At 37.0% G+C, this 24089-nt stretch overlaps 1 protein-coding gene across 3 annotated transcripts in view; it reads right to left on the bottom strand.

The window, feature by feature from the left end:
• Nucleotides 1–22753, bottom strand: part of LOC140162650 (peroxisomal carnitine O-octanoyltransferase-like) — a 61579-nt gene extending 38826 nt beyond the window's left edge. For all 3 annotated transcript variants that reach the window (XM_072185928.1, XM_072185929.1, XM_072185930.1), the window contains exon 1: nt 22635–22753. In XM_072185928.1, coding sequence (XP_072042029.1) covers nt 22635–22742 — 108 coding nt within the window. In that variant the 5' untranslated portion in view covers nt 22743–22753. The remainder of the gene's footprint in view (nt 1–22634) is intronic.
• Nucleotides 22754–24089: the final 1336 nt, after the last annotated feature.

Raw genomic sequence — 24089 nt, 5'->3', positions numbered from 1 at the left:
TAAAATGTTTGTGATGACCAGGCCCATATATGCAGGGGGTGATGCACCCCCCCCCCAATTTGGAAAAGTATACAAAGTCCCAACATTTCAGAATTTGCGAGCGTAGCGTGCAAAAAAATCAGGTTTTTACGCTTTTTGAACAAAAAAGATCCAAATTTTGTTTACTTTTCACAACCCCTCTTTGAAAAACGTCCACTTTTTCAAAATCAGCACCCTCCCAAATGAAATCTTGCATACGGCCCTGGTGATGACCTACATGTACATGTATTGACCTTTATTGTTATTCATGAAAGCATCAAAACAATGAGCAAGCATGTTATGTATGATAACACTTGGACCAAGAGAAGATATCTTACCCTTCCCAGAATCCTTTGCAACATAATACATCACCTTATTTCATAAATGAATATGACCAAGGCATTAATCCAGAGGGGTGTGTCCAAAATGGTCAAAAATACCTTATTCTACAAAATCAAAATCAAAATCTCTTCTACAAAAATCTAAATTTACTCTGTTTGTTGCTCTTTTCATTGCGGTATAGGGTATACATTCGTCACTGTCGAACCCATGTTGCACCAGATAGCAATCAGTCCCAGGGAAATCAGTACAGAAAATTGAAATGGGAGAAATGCATTATGGGAAGTGTAAGATATCTTCTTTACATTGTACCATTGATAAATAATTTATAAATAACCTGTATGGTCAATACTCAATTCATTATTTTTGGATATCTGTTTCCAAATGTTAATTGTTCGCTACAAACAAATGACAAGATCAGTTAAGGCACATGCATGCACCTTGACCTTTGTACAAAGTTATCAATGGTATCTAAACACCTACCCCAGGGACATGTAGTCACATACAATTGATAAAAATAATAATAAACAAGGATTTCAAGGGTGAAAGCCTGCCTATAAAATGTGCATGTGATTATAATTATACTGAGCAAAATCTTTGGTGTCAGCTCTATGGGTTATAATGGATCCATATAATTAAATTCAAATGTAGGCCAGAGCCAGGGGGCCAGAGTCTATCTGCCAGTCATTTTAGACAGGTAGTTTTCTCCTGGGGCAGGCAAAACTACTTTGACAGATGCTCCATTATAATTGTTGGTGTTGAGAAAGTCTACTGACCTTTTTTTTTAGACCAGAATTTGCAAAACAAGGCCATAGCAACAAATATGTGAACTCTTTGAACCCCAATAGGCTGTAGAAGTCTGGTAAATGTTTTAAAGGTCAAATTAGGACCCTTACAAAAAACTTCGATGGTAAGTGCCGGTAAACGATGGCAAACGACGGCAATTTGTGTCGGTAAACCTCGCGAGATCTGGCTTTATGCTTCTTATTGTTTTTTACTGCACTAAATTTTGCCGACGAAATTATTGTTACTAGCTAAACAATGTGACCTTTAACTCCCGTGAGACTTGCTAACAGTACCAGCCACTACACAGTAGTTTGGATATAATTGTGATTAGTTTGAAGACAGCAAAATCTACATTACCCCTCTATTATTAAATAAATAATAGCCTCGATCGCTACACGAAATTGATAGCTGAAATTGAAAAGCACATCCCGGCAATTTCAACATCATGAAAGGTGGCAGCTGGCAGGTGCACATATGCTTTTAGGCCTATGACTCTGAGAGTTTATACAGTAGCATATTATATTTTACTTTTTTAAACTACCAATCTAGTCCGATTCGTCCGAGTTCCGACGGGGTTCCGACGTCAGACATGGACAGTCAATGCCCTGTATCAACACAAGGACTTTCGTTTTTCATCAACCTCACTGAGTATAGTCCGAGTGGAAGACGGTGACATGTTTGATTTTATTATGGGTTTTCCCAGAGTATTTCGCACTTAAGTCATTGATTTTCGTACCAAAGTCATTTCAATTTCGTCCCGAAAAATCTTCGGAGCAAGAAACTCCAGTTCAATTTAACTAGATTTCAACATTGTAGCATTATATTTCGTGTTTGTGTCATTGATTTTCATCAAATTGTAGGTCAAATTCGCCTGAAAATACGTAGCGATCCTTTCGCAAAAACAAATTCGCCATTTGTCATTGAAATTTATTATCGTTTCATTTAATTTCGTCTCATAGAGGCCTATAGGCTATGCAATGTATATGCATGTTATTAAATCGTATGCTTCATTCAAGGGATTTCGCTTTTGGTCTGTTTTGTTTTAAAATATTTTTAAACATATTTCATATTTTACTTATGCTTATGAGCTCGTTATATTGTAGGCTTTCATTTCCTGTTACCTTTTTAATCCAATAAATTGTTACAAATATAAACATGTTAAAGATTATTCTTGAAATTGATATAAGTCCAAAACATTTTGTATAAAGTAACTTTATTTTTCATGGGGGATTATTCTGGATTGTTTTTATTGCATGTAATTCTGTTCTGTTGTTCTTTCTTTCTTTGGTATATATGTGACGTGTCATGTCAAAAGCAGACACTTTTGGGCAGGATCGTAAATGGAGAAATAGCCTAAAATCTGCCCGAGGGTGATTTTTTCATAATTTTGGTTTGTTGCGAATTTGTGATGTTATTAATGTTAAAAATATTGTCTGATAGTTTCAGACCGGATTATAACTGGCATCTTGTATTTGAGACATTTTTCTAGGTAATTCCTACTCTCAACATTGTCAATAATATTTTTTAAGGCCGATATCTCAATTTCTAATTTTATAATACCATAATAGATTGACAATGCATGAAACTGAAAATCGGATTAACACCGTTTCACCATTCACAGTCAATCTTCATCTGTGGTGAAATTGGTTGCCGATTTCTTCAAATTAGACGTGTAATGGTGAATATAGAAGCGTTAGAACGAAATTGAATTCACAATAATGAATTGTTCTGATCATAGATTAATTTGATTGAGCTAAAATGAAATCGATTGCTCATAATGCGAAAAAGAAAGTAGGATTCGTTGCGATCATTCAATCGGGCGCGAAAAAGAACGACCCTTTAAACCGAACACACCAGTTGCGAAATTGACCGGGAAAACCTATAATATTCGTGTCTGTAAAAAACATTTGAACATGTTAATAACTTATGCAGTGAAGGTGAATAGTGAGTGTTCAATTATACACACATGAAGTGCCGGAAACGTGAAGATTAACACGTTAAAGTGTTAATATTGTTAACACCCGAACGTGTTAAGCGATGTTTTAACATATTTTAATACGTTCGTGTGTATAAAACAATATTAACATGTTACATTCGTATAATGCGTTTATAAATGAACACTATAGGCCTACCTAAAGTATTCTTCTCATTACAAGCATTACCCTTTAAAACATTTGTGTGTATTCTGTGTTTAAAGAGTGATAGAGTTACGCAATCTGCTGTTTAGTTATCAATTAGAACTTTGCAGAGAAACATGACAAGATAGCTTTTCACTGTACCTGATTGAAATACCAAAAAGTATGTCAATATTTTGGTGCACTCTTAGCTATAATTTTTGCTTTTTGCAAAACATACACATGGAGGCCGGATTATGTGGTTTTATATTAAAATTCCACTCAGCCAAAATTATTCCTAAAATATATAGGAATATCGAATAGACACGAGAGGTTCTTTAAATATTTTAAGAAACTCGTTGGAAGTTATTGTAGGGCGCGTTTAGATTAACTGTGATCAAATTAATTTGATCTATTTTGGTTAATCTCATCAGCTACATTTTGCTGTGTTTGATCTTAGGATAGATGCCCATTTTAGGCTGTTTTGTCGCATTATATATACCAAATGACCGTCTAGCTTTTTGATATTCAAATTGGTAGATGTGCGGATCAAACACAAAAGCGTGTTATATTTTAATCTTCACTACTTATATGGATGTATCTGGTCTTGATAAGACTAAGAAAACAAACCGATATAATGAACAAGTTTGAAAATACAACATACTTTGGTTTTGTTGGTTGAAACTATGATTATGAGCCCGTTTTAGGCATGTTTTTATAAAGTTCTATACATAGGCCTACAGTGCAGCGTTATAAATGTGCATATAAAAGAGCCTTATTATGAGGACCATATGATTACCCGATTGGGTGTGGTTTTATTATGGTTCATTATAAGGTCTATATATTTAAAATAACATGTTAACATGCAGATCAGGTACGATAAGAACAATGGAACTAGTGTAACCAACTAAAGTGTCAAGGAAGCTCGTAAGAAACATTCATGAAGATAATGTGATGATAGATAATTAATTTTCATCTAATAGATCCAACAAATCTCTCAGTGTAGGAGACATAGGGCAAATTCGGTTTTGGAGTTAGCATCCGCTATACTTTTGCAAAAGTCGGAGTCAAAGATATATTAGGGTTTTGGTCTAAAATTATCTTTGCTCTGATAAGACGCTCTCCTATGTTTTGAGTGCGTCTTAAAGCTAGTATAGGGGGGCAGGGAAGAGTTTGCACAGGTTATGATTATTTGATATAAAATGCCAGTTCCTGAGAAGTGCCTTTTTGATTTTTGCATTACCTCTTTGGGGGAAGTGATGCGTGCAGAAAACTAGAGGTATTTCCTCAGGTTTTTTTGGAACATCCTCTAAGTAAATATTTCGTCTATTGTATGAAATATCTGCTAGGCATGCGAGCACTTCTGGTTTCTTATATCCTCTTGTGAGAAGTTTTGAGATAAAGAAATCAAGTTTGTGCTCATATTCTGTCTCCGAGCTGGAGTTTCGAATATATCTTATAGCCTCACCCTTAACCATGCCACGAAAACACGAATTTGGGTGAGACGAATCTCTTGAAAGATATTGAAATGTGTCACAGGGTTTGCTGTAGCATTTTATATCTAAGATCTGTTTGTCATGAAATCTTTCATCCTTGTATAGAGTTAAGTCTAGAAAATTAATTTCTGTTTTGACCACTCATGTGTGAATTTCAGAGTCGGGTGCATAGAGTTGATACGACTTATGAAATTAGCTAACTTCGTTTTCATCTCCTAACCAAAACATAAGAATATCATCACGATAACGGAACCATTTGAAGATTTTATCGCTAAGGAAATGAATTTCTTTTCCAACGAATGGAACATTATGTCACATAGTTCTGGGGAGCATTTTTGTCCCATATCTACGCCCGTCGCTTGCAAATAGTATTTTTCATTAAATGAAAAACAGTTTCTATGCAAAATCGGTTTTAATAATGCTTCCATATGACGGATATGTGGCATTCTAGGAAAGTACATTCCTGGATTAACTTCTGTAAAAGTCTTTAAAACTTCTTTTTCAACTTCATTTTGAAGAACATTAGTGAACATTCCAATGCAATCTATTGTAACCAAAAGACATTGGGCTGGAAGTTTTAATTGCTCAATTTTTCTTATCGCATCTTTTGTGTCTCTCAAGTATGTGTTTTGTTTTTTGAACGAGAGGGACTGCAAAAAAGTCGATAAATTCACCAATTTTTTCACATGGTCCACTAACATTACTGACTATAGGTCTTCCAGTAAAGACCCGCCAGTAGGGGTGGTTTTGTGAACTTTTGGCAAAAAGTAGCAAGTTGGTGTTCGAATTTTATGTTCTATCGGATACAGATAGTCGTGTGTATTTTTATCAATACTTTGATCCCATAACATGAGGTTAAGCTGTTTTTGAACCAATTTTACCGTATCAAATGTCATGTCTGCATCGATTACAGTGTATTGATTACCTTCCAGCATGATTTAGCCTTCATGTATGTAATCATTTTATTGATTACGACCACGCCACGAGATTTATCCGGTTTTTGGAAAGCCAAATGTTTCTTTTCCCTTAATGATTTGAGAGCTTGACGTTCGGGTTTTGTCAAGTTATCGTTTATGTTATTATTCTTAATTTTAGAAAGCTCTAACCTCGTGGATTCTAAGTAGTTTTCTAGATCCAAGCAAGGTGTAGACAAGGGGTGCCAATTAGAAGCTCGTTTGAACTTGTGTGTTCGTTTTGCTTTCTTATTGGACATTAAATAACGAATGCGCATTATTCTCATGAATGTTTCTGTATCCCTATCAAGCATTTTTGCTTTAGGATCTTTTGGGATATCTACAAATTTCAAACCTCTCCCTAGTACAGATAATTCTGCATCAGAGAAATTTTCGTTTGCTAAGTTTATAACTAACTTTTTGTTCGCATTGGCTAAGTCCTTTATTTTTTTGGTCTTCTCTGATTTTTTGAGGGTTTGGGAATTCAAATGGCAAGTTCTAGACTTGATTTTGTCCTTAGTTTGCCGTTTGATACTCTGTTTACGGAACTTCCTGTTTTTTGACATTATATTAACTGTGTATCAAAGGAGTACATGTACTGTGTTTTAATTGATACCAAGCATAGTGTAATGACGGCCTAAGATCATCTCTCTTTTTAGAAGATATGGGTGGCCTTAAAAAAGGCCGTTTGGTTTTTGTACCGCTTATATTTTTAGCGGCGGTTGACTGCACCTCTTTGCTTCTTGAGATTCTTCACTTTCGGTGTTTGTCTGTCTTAGATGATCGTTTGGTGATCTTCCCAGATGATGCTGCCTTTTTCTTTTTCCTCTTCTGTTTCTTCATAGATTGGTCAACTATGTTGAAAAGCGTTAGACCCTTCTCCAATTCATCAGATGGTAGCGCTTTTTTGAAGTCTAGTGTGGCTTTTTGAGCCATGTCCGATGCTAATTAGTCCAAATCTTTCACTTTCTCGGTTAGCAGATAGTTAGCTGTGGTGTCCATCAGCTTTTGTGAGCATTCTCTCAAAATGTTCTCCCATTCTGATTGGAAAGCCCAACTCAGAGCTCCCCCAGGTAACTGGGGAAGGTGTTTTGAAATGGAGAACATAGGAAGAATAACTTTATCTGCTGTAGCTTGCTTGATATCCAATCCGAGAAAATGAACATTGGACGCATTAGATCGGACATGTTTGATTTTGCTCAACTCTCCCACACCATTTTCTTAGCGCGATCAGTCAGATGAATTTTTCTCTCTTGGTGCTGGTAGCAACTCTCTGTCCAGGGGTGGGTTGGCTGTCATTGGTCTCCATCATCTCCGGTGACTTCAGTAGCTTCGGGATGCAGTATGCAGCTAAGTCGAGGTTTTTTTCCGGAGTAGAAGGGGATGTTAGATCTAGCGAGGAGTCGGAATCAGATAACGCCATGGTAGAACGGAGGAAGAAAGCAAAATGATGCAGTCTCGGGTTTCTCTATATTAGGTTTTGAGAGGGCCCAGACGAGATGACTTAGTAAAGCCGTAGTAAACAAGTATTAGATCACCGAACCATAAAGGCACATGCGCATCACAGTTTGTTTGTTTTCAAAAAGCAATTCCAGCACAATAGTAGCAAATTGCTATGAGAGTGTAATGGCAATTGACATTTTGATTTAAGCGCCACTACTTCCAAGTATGTTGGACGCTGGGGCTGCCTGACGTGTCGTGATATAGAGCAGAGTGCAATGTCTTGCAAAGGTCGTGGTCGGATCCGACCGGGAGTTTTCAAAAGCAAGACATGATTGATATATCTATTATAATATTGATATATACCAGTGCACGGAAGAAACTGTTCTCATTTCAGGCAAATAAATATGTCATTGCCATGTTTTAATAAGATCCAGTTTAATAAAGATGAAGAAAGTGGCACACCTGGTTGTCCATTTATTTCTTCATATCACGAACGAGCATTGACCTTATTTACCCCTCAGAAATTAAAACCACTTTTGTCTTTTTGTGGATTTAATGTTTCTCTTTATCTTATTTAGATAGGGTCTAATTAATACGTTTGTGATAACAAACAAACAGAGATTCCTTCGCTAATGAAATAACGAGATCATTAGGAGAGAATTCAACGCGCACTGTCTATCGGGTGTTCCATGTCCAAAACGAAGGAGCACAGAACGGTACTAAATGTTTAAAGAGTGATAGAGTTACGCAATCTGCTGTTTAGTTATCAATTAGAACTTTGCAGAGAAACATGACAAGATAGCTTTTCACTGTACCTGATTGAAATACCCAAAAGTATGTCAATATTTTGGTGCACTCTTAGCTATAATTTTTGCTTTTTGCAAAACATGCACATGGAGGCCGGATTATGTGGTTTTATATTAAAATTCCACTCAGCCAAAATTATTCCTAAAATATATAGGAATATCGAATAGACACGAGAGGTTCTTTAAATATTTTAAGAAACTCGTTGGAAGTTATTGTAGGACGCGTTTAGCCGATTAACTGTGATCAAATTAATTTGATCTATTTTGGTTAATCTCATCAGCTACATTTTGCTGTGTTTGATCTTAGGATAGATGCCCATTTTAGGCTGTTTTGTCGCATATATATGACCGTCTAGCTTTTTGATATTCAAATTGGTAGATGTGCGGATCAAACACAAAAGCGTGTTATATTTTAATCTTCACTACTTATATGGATGTATCTGGTCTTGACACTAGACTTCAAAAAAGCGCTACCATCTGATGAATTGGAGAAGGGTCTAACGCTTTTCAACATAGTTGACCAATCTATGAAGAAACAGAAGAGGAAAAAGAAAAAGGCAGCATCATCTGGGAAGATCACCAAACGATCATCTAAGACAGGCAAACACCGAGTGAAGAATCTCAAGAAGCAAAGAGGTGCAGTCAAAAGCAAAAAAAAAATATAAGCCGGTACAAAAACCAAACGGCCTTTTTTAAGGCCACCCATATCTTCTAAAAGAGAGATGATCTTAGGCCATCATTACACTATGCTTGGTATCAATTAAAACACAGTACATGTACTCCTTTGATACACAGTTAATATAATGGCAAAAAACAGGAAGTTCCGTAAACAGAGTATCAAACGGCAAACTAAGGACAAAATCAAGTCTAGAACTTGCCATTTGAATTCCCAAACCCTCAAAAAATCAGAGAAGTCCAAAAAATAAAGGACTTAGCCAATGCGAACAAAAAGTTCAAGTTATAAACTTAGCAAACGAAAATTTCTCTGATGCAGAATTATCTGTACTAGGGAGAGGTTTGAAATTTGTAGATATCCCAAAAGATCCTAAAGCAAAAATGCTTGATAGGGATACAGAAACATTCATGAGAATAATGCGATTCGTTATTTAATGTCCAATAAGAAAGCAAAACGAACACACAAGTTCAAACGAGCTTCTAATTGGCACCCCTTGTCTACACCTTGCTTGGATCTAGAAAACTACTTAGAATCCACGAGGTTAGAGCTTTCTAAAATTAAGAATAATAACATAAAACGATAATTTGACAAAACCCGAACGTCAAGCTCTCAAATCATGAAGGGAAAAAAAACATTTGGTTTTCCAAAAACCGGATAAATCTCGTGGCGTGGTCGTAATCAATAAAAATGATTACATACATGAATGCGAAATCATGCTGGAAGGTAATCAATACACTGTAATCGATGCAGACATGACATTTGATACGGTAAAATTGGTTCAAAAACAGCTTAACCTCATGTTATGGGATCAAAGTATTGATAAAAATACACACGACTATCTGTATCCGATAGAACATAAAATTCGAACACCAACTTGCTACTTTTTGCCAAAAGTTCACAAAACCACCCTACTGGCCGGTCTTTACTGGAAGACCTATAGTCAGTAATGTTAGTGGACCATGTGAAAAATTGGTGAATTTATCGACTTTTTGCAGTCCCTCTCGCTCAAAAAACAAAACACATACTTGAGAGACACAAAAGATGCGATAAGAAAAATTGAGCAATTAAAACTTCCAGCCCAATGTCTTTTGGTTACAATAGATTGCATTGGAATGTTCACTAATGTTCTTCAAAATGAAGTTGAAAAAGAAGTTTTAAAGACTTTTACAGAAGTTAATCCAGGAATGTACTTTCCTAGAATGCCACATATCCGTCATATGGAAGCATTATTAAAACCGATTTTGCATAGAAACTGTTTTTCATTTAATGAAAAATACTATTTGCAAACGACAGGCGTAGCTATGGGACAAAAATGCTCCCCAGAACTATGTGACATAATGTTCCATTCGTTGGAAAAGAAATTCATTTCCTTTAGCGATAAAATCTTCAAATGGTTCCGTTATCGTGATGATATTCTTATGTTTTGGTTAGGAGATGAAAATCGAGTTAGCTAATTTCATAAGTCGATCAACTCTATGCACCCGACTCTGAAATTCACACATGAGTGGTCAAAAACAGAAATTAATTTTCTAGACTTAACTCTATACAAGGATGAAAGATTTCATGACAAACAGATCTTAGATATAAAATGCTACAGCAAACCCTGTGACACATTTCAATATCTTTCAAGAGATTCGTCTCACCCAAATTCGTGTTTTCGTGGCATGGTTAAGGGTGAGGCTATAAGATATATTCGAACTCCAGCTCGGAGACAGAATATGAGCACAAACTTGATTTCTTTATCTCAAAACTTCTCACAAGAGGATATAAGAAACCAGAAGTGCTCGCGATGCCTAGCAGATATTTCATACAATAGACGAAATATTTACTTAGAGGATGTTCCAAAAAACCTGAGGAAATACTCTAGTTTTCTGCACGCATCACTTCCCCCAAAGAGGTAATGCAAAAATCAAAAAGGCACTTCTCAGGAACTGGCATTTTATATCAAATAATCATAACCTGTGCAAACTCTTCCCTTGCCCCCTATACTAGCTTTAAGACGCACTCAAAACATAGGAGAGCGTCTTATCAGAGCAAAGATAATTTTAGACCAAAACCCTAATATATCTTTGACTCCGACTTTGCAAAGTATAGCGGATGCTAACTCCAAAACCGGAATTTGCCCTATGTCTCCTACACTGAGAGATTTGTTGGATCTATTAGATGAAAATTAATTATCTATCATCACATTATCTTCATGAATGTTTCCTTACGAGCTTCCTTGACACTTTAGTTGGTTACACTAGTTCCATTGTTCTTATAATCGCACCTGATCTGCATGTTAACATGTTATTTTAAATATATAGACCTTATAATGAACCATAATAAAACCACACCCAATCGGGTAATCATATGGTCCTCATAATAAGGCTCTTTTATATGCACATTTATAACGCTGCACTGTAGGCCTATGTATAGAACTTTATAAAAACATGCCTAAAACGGGCTCATAATCATAGTTTCAACCAACAAAACCAAAGTATGTTGTATTTTCAAACTTGTTCATTATATCGGTTTGTTTTCTTAGTCTTATCAAGACCAGATACATCCATATAAGTAGTGAAGATTAAAATATAACACGCTTTTGTGTTTGATCCGCACATCTACCAATTTGAATATCAAAAAGCTAGACGGTCATTTGGTATATATGTGTGCGACAAAACAGCCTAAAATGGGCATCTATCCTAAGATCAAACACAGCAAATGTAGCTGATGAGATTAACCAAAATAGATCAAATTAATTTGATCACAGTTAATCTAAACGCGTCCTACAATAGCTTCCAACGAGTTTCTTAAAATATTTAAAGAACCTCTCGTGTCTATTCGATATTCCTATATATTTTAGGAATAATTTTGGCTGAGTGGAATTTTAATATAAAACCACATAATCCGCCTCCATGTGCATGTTTTGCAAAAAGCAAAAATTATAGCTAAGAGTGCACCAAAATATTGACATACTTTTTGGTATTTCAATCAGGTACAGTGAAAAGCTATCTTGTCATGTTTCTCTGCAAAGTTCTAATTGATAACTAAACAGCAGATTGCGTAACTCTATCACTCTTTAAACATTTAGTACCGCTTCTGTGCTCCTTCGCTTTGGACATGGAACACCCGATAGACAGTGCGCGTTGAATTCTCTCCTAATGATCTCTTTATTTCATTAGCGAAGGAATCTCTGTTTGTTTGTTATCACAAACGTATTAATTAGACCCTATCTAAATAAGATAAAGAGAAACATTAAATCCACAAAAAAGACAAAAGTGGTTTTAATTTCTGAGGGTAAATAAGGTCAATGCTCGTTCGTGATATGAAGAAATAAATGGACAACCAGGTGTGCCACTTTCTTCATCTTTATTAAACTGGATCTTATTAAAACATGGCAATGACATATTTATTTGCCTGAAATGAGAACAGTTTCTTCCGTGCACTGGTATATATCAATATTATAATAGATATATCAATCATGTCTTGCTTTTGAAAACTCCCGGTCGGATCCGACCCACGACCTTTTGCAAGACATTGCACTCTGCTCTATATCACGCATACGTCAGGCAGCCCCCAGCGTCCAACATACTTGGAAGTAGTGGCGCTTAAATCAAAATGTCAATTGCCATCCCACTCGCATACTCAGCAATTTGCTACTATTGTGCATTATGGAATTGCTTTTTGAAAACAAACAAACTGTGATGCGCATGTGCCTTTATGGTTCGGTGATCTAATACTTGTTTACTACGGCTTTACTAAGTCATCTCGTCTGGGCCCTCTCAAAACCTAATATAGAGAAACCCGAGACTGCATCATTTTGCTTTCTTCCTCCGTTCTACCATGGCGTTATCTGATTCCGACTCCTCGCTAGATCTAACATCCCCTTCTACTCCGGGAAAAAAACCTCGACTTAGCTGCATACTGCATCCCGAAGCTACTGAAGTCACCGGAGATGATGGAGACCAATGACAGCCAACCCACCCCTGGACAGAGAGTTGCTACCAGCACCAAGAGAGAAAAAATTCATCTGACTGATCGCGCTAAGAAAATGGTGTGGGAGAGTTGAGCAAAATCAAACATGTCCGAACTAATGCATCAAATGTTCATTTTCTCGGATTGGATATCAAGCAAGCTACAGCAGATAAAGTTATTCTTCCTATGTTCTCCATTTCAAAACACCTTCCCCAGTTACCTGGGGAGCTCTGAGTTGGGCTTTCCAATCAGAATGGGAGAACAATTTGAGGGAATGCCCACAAAAGCTGATGGACACCCCAGCTAACTATCTGCTAACCGAGAAAGTGAAAGATTTGGACGAATTAGCATCGGACATGGCTCAAAAAACCACACTAGACTACAAAAAAGCGCTACCATCTGATGAATTGGAGAAGGGTCTAACGCTTTTCAACATAGTTGACCAATCTATGAAGAAACAGAAGAGGAAAAAGAAAAAGGCAGCATCATCTGGGAAGATCACCAAACGATCATCTAAGACAGACAAACACCGAAAGTGAAGAATCTCAAGAAGCAAAGAGGTGCAGTCAACCGCCGGCTAAAAATATAAGCCGGTACAAAAACCAAACGGCCTTTTTAAGGCCACCCATATCTTCTAAAAAGAGAGATGATCTTAGGCCGTCATTACACTATGCTTGGTATCAATTAAAACACAGTACATGTACTCCTTTGATACACAGTTAATATAATGGCAAAAAACAGGAAGTTCCGTAAACAGAGTATCAAACGGCAAACTAAGGACAAAATCAAGTCTAGAACTTGCCATTTGAATTCCCAAACCCTCAAAAAATCAGAGAAGTCCAAAAAATAAAGGACTTAGCCAATGCGAACAAAAAGTTCGTTATAAACTTAGCAAACGAAAATTTCTCTGATGCAGAATTATCTGTACTAGGGAGAGGTTTGAAATTTGTAGATATCCCAAAAGATCCTAAAGCAAAAATGCTTGATAGGGATACAGAAACATTCATGAGAATAATGCGCATTCGTTATTTAATGTCCAATAAGAAAGCAAAACGAACACACAAGTTCAAACGAGCTTCTAATTGGCACCCCTTGTCTACACCTTGCTTGGATCTAGAAAACTACTTAGAATCCACGAGGTTAGAGCTTTCTAAAATTAAGAATAATAACATAAACGATAACTTGACAAAACCCGAACGTCAAGCTCTCAAATCATTAAGGAAAAGAAACATTTGGTTTTCCAAAACCGGATAAATCTCGTGGCGTGGTCGTAATCAATAAAAATGATTACATACATGAAGGCGAAATCATGCTGGAAGGTAATCAATACACTGTAATCGATGCAGACATGACATTTGATACGGTAAAATTGGTTCAAAAACAGCTTAACCTCATGTTATGGGATCAAAGTATTGATAAAAATACACACGACTATCTGTATCCGATAGAACATAAAATTCGAACACCAACTTGCTACTTTTTTCCATAATTTCACAAAACCACCCCTACTGGCCGGTTCTTTACTGGAAGACCTATAGTCAGTAATGTTAGTGGACCATGTGAAAAATTGGTGAATTTATCGACTTTTTGCAGTCCCTCTCGCTCAAAAACAAAACACATACTTGAGAGACACAAAAGATGCGATAAGAAAAATTGAGCAATTAAAACTTCCAGCCCAATGTCTTTTGGTTACAATAGATTGCATTGGAATGTTCACTAATGTTCTTCAAAATGAAGTTGAAAAAGAAGTTTTAAAGACTTTTACAGAAGTTAATCCAGGAATGTACTTTCCTAGAATGCCACATATCCGTCATATGGAAGCATTATTAAAACCGATTTTGCATAGAAACTGTTTTTCATTTAATGAAAAATACTATTTGCAAACGACAGGCGTAGCTATGGGACAAAAATGCTCCCCAGAACTATGTGACATAATGTTCCATTCGTTGGAAAAGAAATTCATTTCCTTAGCGATAAAATCTTCAAATGGTTCCGTTATCGTGATGATATTCTTATGTTTTGGTTAGGAGATGAAAACAAGTTAGCTAATTTCATAAGTCGTATCAACTCTATGCACCCGACTCTGAAATTCACACATGAGTGGTCAAAAACAGAAATTAATTTTCTAGACTTAACTCTATACAAGGATGAAAGATTTCATGACAAACAGATCTTAGATATAAAATGCTACAGCAAACCCTGTGACACATTTCAATATCTTTCAAGAGATTCGTCTCACCCAAATTCGTGTTTTCGTGGCATGGTTAAGGGTGAGGCTATATAAGATATATTCTTAACTCCAGCTCGGAGACAGAATATGAGCACAAACTTGATTTCTTTATCTCAAAACTTCTCACAAGAGGATATAAGAAACCAGAAGTGCTCGCATGCCTAGCAGATATTTCATACAATAGACGAAATATTTACTTAGAGGATGTTCCAAAAAAACCTGAGGAAATACCTCTAGTTTTCTGCACGCATCACTTCCCCCAAAGAGGTAATGCAAAAATCAAAAAGGCACTTCTCAGGAACTGGCATTTTATATCAAATAATCATAACCTGTGCAAACTCTTCCCTTGCCCCCCTATACTAGCTTTAAGACGCACTCAAAACATAGGAGAGCGTCTTATCAGAGCAAAGATAATTTTAGACCAAAACCCTAATATATCTTTGACTCCGACTTTGCAAAGTATAGCGGATGCTAACTCCAAAACCGGAATTTGCCCTATGTCTCCTACACTGAGAGATTTGTTGGATCTATTAGATGAAAATTAATTATCTATCATCACATTATCTTCATGAATGTTTCCTTACGAGCTTCCTTGACACTTTAGTTGGTTACACTAGTTCCATTGTTCTTATAAGTACCTGATCTGCATGTTAACATGTTATTTTAAATATATAGACCTTATAATGAACCATAATAAAACCACACCCAATCGGGTAATCATATGGTCCTCATAATAAGGCTCTTTTATATGCACATTTATAACGCTGCACTGTAGGCCTATGTATAGAACTTTATAAAAACATGCCTAAAACGGGCTCATAATCATAGTTTCAACCAACAAAACCAAAGTATGTTGTATTTTCAAACTTGTTCATTATATCGGTTTGTTTTCTTAGTCTTATCAAGACCAGATACATCCATATAAGTAGTGAAGATTAAAATATAACACGCTTTTGTGTTTGATCCGCACATCTACCAATTTGAATATCAAAAAGCTAGACGGTCATTTGGTATATATGTGCGACAAAACAGCCTAAAATGGGCATCTATCCTAAGATCAAACACAGCAAAATGTAGCTGATGAGATTAACCAAAATAGATCAAATTAATTTGATCACAGTTAATCGAAACGCGTCCTACAATAGCTTCCAACGAGTTTCTTAAAATATTTAAAGAACCTCTCGTGTCTATTCGATATACCTATATATTTTAGGAATAATTTTTGCTGAGTAGAATTTTAATATAAAACCACATAATCCGCCTCCATGTGCATGTTTTGCAAAAAGCAAAATTATAGCTAAGAGTGCACCAAAATATTGACATACTTTTGGTATTTCAATCAGGTACAGTGAAAAGCTATCTTGTCATGTTTCTCTGCAAAGTTCTAATTGATAACTAAACAGCAGATTGCGTAACTCTATCACTCTTTAAACAGCAATTTTTACTGGAAATAAATTAGAAGATATAAGGGGAAAGAGAGAGAGAGAGAGAGAGTGTGTGTGTGCGTTGGTTTTTGCATTCAATCGGGGATATATTCCAATTTTTTTACATGTAATTGGGGATATACATAACCGGGATATCCCGATTTTTAAAAGGACTCTATACAGGGTAACAGGGGATATAGAGCGTGTTAAGACACTCTACAGGGCAATAGGGGGTGATGTCTCCATTTGCCCTGTAAAAAGTCAGGAATGTTTGACAATTTCCTAGTCAACTGGGGAAGATCGGGCTCTATTATGTGCCAACTGGGTGTCCCCATTTTCATGGTTACGCAACCTGTGTAAAATGTTTGTATCCCAGAAATAAAAAGAAAAACCAGTGGGGGTGTGTGTGGGGGGAGGGTGTGTGTGGGAGGTATAAGGGAAGGGAGAAAGAGAAACAGATGGGAGAGAGCATTGGAAGTGAAAAGGGAAGGGGAGCTCGAGATAGAGGAGATATCGAATGTAGGGGAGGCAAGGAGGGGGAGAAGGAGACACTTAGGGAAGAGGAGGTATGGGTTGTGCTTACCGGGAATAATAAACTAATTCATAATCAAATCATCTCATGCATCGTTTATATTTCATACAAACAAACAATACCCCACCCCACCCCACCCACTTCTTGAAGTCACATTGGATTCAATGTGGTGTCATAATGTGCAGGATTAGATAGTGCATCTATTAAAAACACATTTACTCCAACATTGTTCAGTTTGGAAATTGTGATTATTTTTCCAAGTGTAAGGATACTTTATTGGGGCAGTTACAAATTACTAATAAATTTGAATATCGCACCTAGGTTTCATTATCATTGAGGTATAGGACTTTTTATTTTTTTGGAGGAGAGCAGATAGGGCAACTACTTGATTATATTTCTACATGTTCATACTACATACTCTGAAAATTTTAGAAAATTCGCACGAGTCCGTTTTTTTAAATCACATTTTTGTTCCTAAAATGGGGGTTATAGCGCCCTCAACGGGCACTCTCTCCATAGGGCTACATGTAAAGACCAGTTATAGACAAATGGCCCTAAAATAAAAGCGGACTCGTCTGCGAATTTCCTCAAATTTTGCATATGATGTAGATTTAACATCTGGAATGTAATGCAAGTGATGCCGTTGCTGCTCTCCTAAATTCATTTTTAAAATGTCCGCCCCAGACCAAGGTGATCGGCCTTAAATTAATCTTTCAAATGACGATACAACAATTAGCCCCCAATAATGGCTATCATTTTAACCGTTATTTTGAACTGCGATTTTTACTTTTTGAGAAATTAATGAACGTGTCAACAAACTTTTCGGAGATCGCTTTTAAAGGAGGATTTCGTGATCCTAGCATCCTCTTTTTATGACATTTTTCAGTAGATATCCACGAAAAAAGCTTATTTCCAAAATTTCAGTTGATTCCGATTTTGCGTTTGCGAGTTATGCATGATTATGTGTATTACACTGCTCCATAGACAATGTGTTGTAATTTCGTTCTGGTGCACCAGAACGAAATTCAAATTTGGCGATATTTTTGCTAAACGAATTAATCGGCAAGAAATATTTGGTACATAAACATTATGTAGCCAGATGTATCCAGTGGTGTAAAAATCTCAACTTTTTTTGGAAAAGTGGGGGATGAGGCTGTGGATCACGAAATGCCCCTTTAAATGACCCGACCCGTATAACACTGATCTGAACATGATATAGGCTATTGCACTTTTGAGTTTTTGTCCGAATGGCACGGGAAAGCGAGAATATATGGATAAGTTGCCGTATGAGTTACGGTACGTACACATGGAAAGTGTGCAGCTTTCAAAGCTTTTCAACATGATATAGAAAACTATTAGATTAATGCTGCCGATGCTGCCGTCTAACCATGCTAAGGGTCAAGAAAGTGGTCACGGTGGTAGGCATAAACGATGGTAAAACGTCACTTTAGCATTTCGCCATCGTTAGCCATTGTTTCGTCGGTAAAACGATCGCAATTTCAGTTACCAAGGGAGCTCAAGGGAGTCCGTCGGTTGATGTTTTTTTCACTTTGCGGTAAACGACGGTCGCTTTAAAGTCCCATTCATTGATTTGCTCATCCAGACGTTGAAAAATTATCAAAATTCGATTTTGGTACCTATGTCCATGTGTCATTGTCATAGATGTGCTAAAGCCTGCTAGTAGTTCAGTCAAAAGCCGTGTATTTAAGACAATAAGGCATTTGACATGAGTATATAAATTAGCTAGAATACATGTATTTGAATGATGCTTCAATACTGCTATTTTCTTCGTTTGTTGCTAACTTTTTCATTCCAAAAATATTCATTAAATGAATTTGAATGACTTATCCTTCACTTTTAAGCAATTTATAATAAATTTTAGTTTTTTTACACTTGCGCTGGGATCACTGAATGTGACTTTTAATGTAAAGAGACTTGGGCCTATTAGTAATACTATTATTATACCGCCGACTGACCATGCTAACGGTCTAACCAAAAGTAACAAAGTATTTTGTCTATAATTATAATATCAGTGAATCGCAAACTTTTTGATGGGTGTTCGATTGGACTAAATCTCATATTCCCGGCGATGGGCCAAACTGGTCAGGCCAGGCCAGGACGATTTCATTCACGACATTCAACGGTCTCGAGCAGGTAAATAATAGGCCTACATCTACGTTTTTATTATTATATTTTATGTTAACCGTTGGTCTTACAAGGTATCGGGAGCCCTGCAATAATACGCCAGATAATAGGCCCTAGACAAATTAAAAAACCCAAAACATGATGATTAAATATTTACTATACTATAGTATTAAACAACAAAACATACTAACTTGAACTCAAAATCGTGAATAAATGCATTGGAGCAGCAACAAGAGCGGCGCTGTCATAATAATTTTACAACCAAAAACCTGACTGAACTACCTACTCTAGTGCCCCTAGAGAGCTGACCCGATGATTAAAAGCGACCATCGTTTACGCCGCAAAGTAGAAAATCATCAACCGATGAGACTCCCTTGGTAATTGAAATTGCCATCGTTTTACCGGCGAAACAATGGCTAACGATGGCGAAATGCTAAACTGACGTTTTGCCATCGTTTACCACCGAAGTTTTTTCTAAGGGGACAGGCAATTTTATTCAAATGACAGGCAAACCTCAAATTTCTAGCTAAGATCCTGATGTAGGCCCAATTTATTTCTAATATTTGCTTCCTTTTATACTCAAATCTACATGCATGTTGTTTGATGAAAAGAACTTGAAAATGAATCTGGTTCATGGTGTACATGATTTGTGGTGAACATGATTTGTTTCACTATCATTTTAATACATCACTAACCAATGGACATTATGTATAGGCCTACAATGTAAGAGCGTTATAAGTGTAACATGGAAGCTATATTAATATTATTCTGGATCTGGATTTATTACTCTGTAAAGCACTAAGCAGATATGACCTTTGAATGCCTAATTAGCTTTGTGCTGTACAAAACAAAACACTATAAAAATCATTGATCCTAACACTCCCAGGTGGTGCGCCAACATTTTGGATGCAATTATCTCTGCATGCATGGACTGTTCCCAAATCCCAATATTTCTATTATGAATATTACACATTGAAATACTATTATGCCGGGCTATTATGCAGTAGGTGTTTATGAAAAATGTATTGTTGTAAAACTTGTAAAGTCTATATAATATAATACCCCCTCAAGGCAAAAACTCCACTGTCGAAACCTATGCTCAAAACAAATTCACTGAACTAGAGCTCTGGAAAATGCTCCTTTTCACTGATTTACAATTTAAGTGATATTGATATATTTGCTTTTTATTCCATATGTTACCCACCCATTAAAATACACCCAATGCTGGTTTGAGATTACTATAGTAATAGTATCGAAAATTGAGTCCACTTTTCTGCAGCCCGGCATTCCAGGTATAGCACCCAAAACTGAATTCAGATTTCCTGGGGAATCAAGCTTCTGAATTGAAATTTTGACATATTTTTTTGCCAAATTATAGGTTGCAAATAAGCTACAAAAATGCATTTTTCCTTCAAAATTTGTCGGCTGTATTCCTTTAAATTGCGCATAATGGGGCACCACAAATAAACAACTTTTCCAGAAAATCAGGTTTGAAGAAATCCTAAAATCGAGTTGTGTAAATCAGACATTGATCATTATATTTTGTAATGATGTGAAATTTCTGTAGTAAAATAAATAGATTTTATCTTTCAAAAGAAATAATGACACATTATAATATTACTGGTAAATTGAAAACAATAAGAACAAGGCGGTTCTCGAACCACGAGTCTCGCCTGCTTTTGTGACCGCCTGCTTTTGCGATAACTGTTGGTAGAGAGGTAAATGAATTTGGCGGTTATCGGCTGGGCACGATTATCTGGCCGATGGTAACTGTACCCACCAAGTTTCATGCCCATGCAACAGTTTTTACTAATATGACCTCAGATGACCCCTGGTGGCCCTGAAATGACCTTCTAAAATTTTGGCTCTAAATGTTGACTGTACCCCTCGTGCTAAGTTTCATGCCCATACGACAGTTTTTACTAATTTGACCTCAGATGACCCCTGGTGGCCTCGAAATGACCTTCCAAAAATATGGCTTTAAATGTTGACTGTACCCATCAAGTTTCATGCCCATACGAGTTTTACTAATTTGTCCTCAGATGACCCCTGGTGACTCAAATTACCTTCCAAATATTTGGCTTTAAATGTTGACTGTACCCACCAAGTTCCATGTCCATCCAACAGTTTTTACTAATTTGACCTCAGATGACCCCGAAATGACCTTCCAAAAATTTGGCTTGAAATGTTGACTGTACCCACCAAGTTTCATGTCCATACGACAGTTTTACTAATTTGACCTCAGATGACCCCTGGTGACCCCAAAATGACCTTCCAAAATTTGGCTTTAAATGTTGACTGTACCCACCAAGTTTCATGTCCATACGACAGTTTTTACTAATTTGACCTCAGATGACCCCTGGTGACCCCAAAATTGCAAGTTAAGTGATCCCACCGGGGCTCAATTGAGCCGGAGCTCCTACAGCTCTCCTGAACAGTATTCCAGGAGCTCAATTTATTGAGCTCCTTACTTCTTGAAAATCCTATGCTTTTTTAAAATATTGATATTATATAATTGAGCTCCTTGTCAAGCTCCTGAGCTGAGTACACATAGGAGAGTGACTACACACACCGTCATCATCCCTATATCTTCGTGTTAAAAATTGCCGTGATAGTCCGATGAATCCTCACGTTTTTCAACAACTACGCATGGTGATTTTATTCGAGATAGGCCGTGCAACTCAGGCTAAGCATACAATTTGAGATTTTGAGCGCCTGCCACACTGTTTCTATTCTATGTTTTACGATTTTCGCATGATCAATATATGGCTGGCCGTAACCGCCACAACGTGGAGCTGCTACGCGTAGCTTACTTTTCGCTTCGCCGAGCTAAATTGACCAATCATGTTAGATCTTTTCATTACGCGGAGCCAGTGGATGCATCCTCGTTCCAGAGAGAGAAGACTCTTGCCAAAATTAATGTTTACTATGGGGATTTTAAATGAATCGATTGTAAATAAACCACGACCAGTTGTACAGGATCAATACCATTGTTTGATTAGTGTATAGTCAATGTTACCTTGCATGCATGTATGCATTTTCACCAATATAACTAAATTATTGTATGTATACGATGTGGCGTATGGTCAATACGCCACTGTGAAAAACACAAAAATTCACTTTGTAACGATTGCTGAGCCTGAGACTTAGCAAAATGAAAGCGAACGTTATTAAAAGCATACCCCGGTATAAAAAATTAGCCACTACTACATGTATATATGGAATGCAGCTGACGAATTTTGGCTTAATTACTCAAAGTGGAGCCAATGAACTGGAGCATGATCCACAACAACTGGGGATCTTAAGAACTGACCATTGGCCAGGGATGTAGCTACAGTGGGCGGCAGAGCCCACCACTCAGTTTTGGAGCCCATCACTCAGCTGCAATTTTAGCATTGGAGCCCACCACTCATCAGAGACCAAAATTGCACTCTATAGTCATGAATTTGGTCCATTTTGGTATAAAATTGCCAAATATGCAAGATTTTCATTAAATGCCGCCCACCACTAAAACTATCCTAGCTACAACCCTGCCATTGGCCATCGTGTATGAATTGAATGAAAGGGTAGGCTATGTCTGGGGTGCATATGAGCAATGACCATGTGCGGTTTAAGGGTTATAATTATCAATAATCATCAAAATTAAAGCCATGTGTAATGGATTATTTTTGGCTTAGCAATTTTTATCTCATACCGGTACACTTATGCTACATACCAGTACTTTGCAATTTGCAATCAATACTTTGTTACTCTGGTTGCGATATCTACAGCAGCTAGTGATAGACCGTGAAATGCGCAAATTCAGGAAGAGCCTACTCCCCATTATTAAAAACCACAGAACTGTAAAATATATAACATACATGTACATGCAGAATTGCAGATGGAATTTCAGAAATTTGATAAATTATGCAAATTCAAAAATAAAAATTAAAAAAACTGATTTATCATTGATCAATCAATTATGAAACTCAAATTTCGTGGTTCTCGACTTATGGGCAGTTTTCAACGCCAAGCGTCAGCCGCAATCCCTCGACCTTGATGCGCACCATTTTAACTGGTGCAATTTCACCTGACTATACAAAATTACCTTCACATTATTTGCCTTGCTATGGCGGTCGTTCACACCAAATTTCATGAACCTGTTCGCTGCAGCAGTCTACATGGTGATTTGACCCAAAATGACCCAAAAATGACCTTGACATTTTTGTTTAGTTTCGGTGGTCGTTCCCACAAAATCTCATGAACCTGCGACAATCTATGGCAATTTGACACCAACATGACCTTGACGTGATTATGAAGTTGATTAACCTGCGCGCTGCGAGAATCAATTGGATTGTACTAGACTGCGGAACTCAGTCCTCAATGATAGTCAGTAATTTATCTTTTGGTCGTTACATGACTATCATTTGAGGACTGAGTTCTTACCATACATCTTCCGAGGTGCAGTTTCAGACAATAGCTTGGGATTATTGCTTTTTGGGGCAGAGGTTATCTTTTGAATTCTTTCATGACCACTGAAGCATAATCAAGCCTGTCAAGGACACTCGGCGTGAATTGAAAGACCATGTCACTCGCCACAAAAGAATGTCAAAGGTCATACGACACCAATTTGGTGTCTTTCCGCGCCTCGAAATATGATGCTTAAAGTCTATGACTGGGATTGTACCAGTGTTTTGGCTTTATAGTTAGGGCCTAATCATTAGGCTAAAAAATGTTTGGTTGCCCTTCTAAGATAAAAAAATATGGAGAGTCGGTAGACCTTTTTTTTTTTTTGGGCAATTCCTTCGTTTTTCCTCCATGATACTGGGAATTTCAATTGAATGAACACATGCAGCCTGATATAATGTGATGATTTTTTGCGACTGTGCTGCATTCGTAATTAACGCTGCGGTGAATCCAATTGGTGCAAAACGACATTTGTTAGTATTGTACGTATCCAAGGTTATGCGTTTGTGTTGTAGTTTGAATTATAATTATGGCAATATAATATGCGATGTACATGTACGATCGCGGTTGGATCGTGCCGTGTACAGCTGCTGAAAGCAGATCTTCATTTTTGAGGAGCTCAATTCCCGGTGGGGTCACTCACTGGCAGGGGGGACACATAGGACTGTTACCACAAGTACAAATTACCCCCTTTCGCAGTTGATTTCAAGGACAAATCATGAAA

Source organism: Amphiura filiformis, chromosome 10 (genome assembly GCF_039555335.1).
Source record: "Amphiura filiformis chromosome 10, Afil_fr2py, whole genome shotgun sequence".
Classification (NCBI taxonomy): Eukaryota; Metazoa; Echinodermata; class Ophiuroidea; order Amphilepidida; family Amphiuridae; genus Amphiura; species Amphiura filiformis.
Note: the sequence above shows the minus strand (reverse complement) of the source record. Positions and strands in the feature narration are given on the sequence as shown.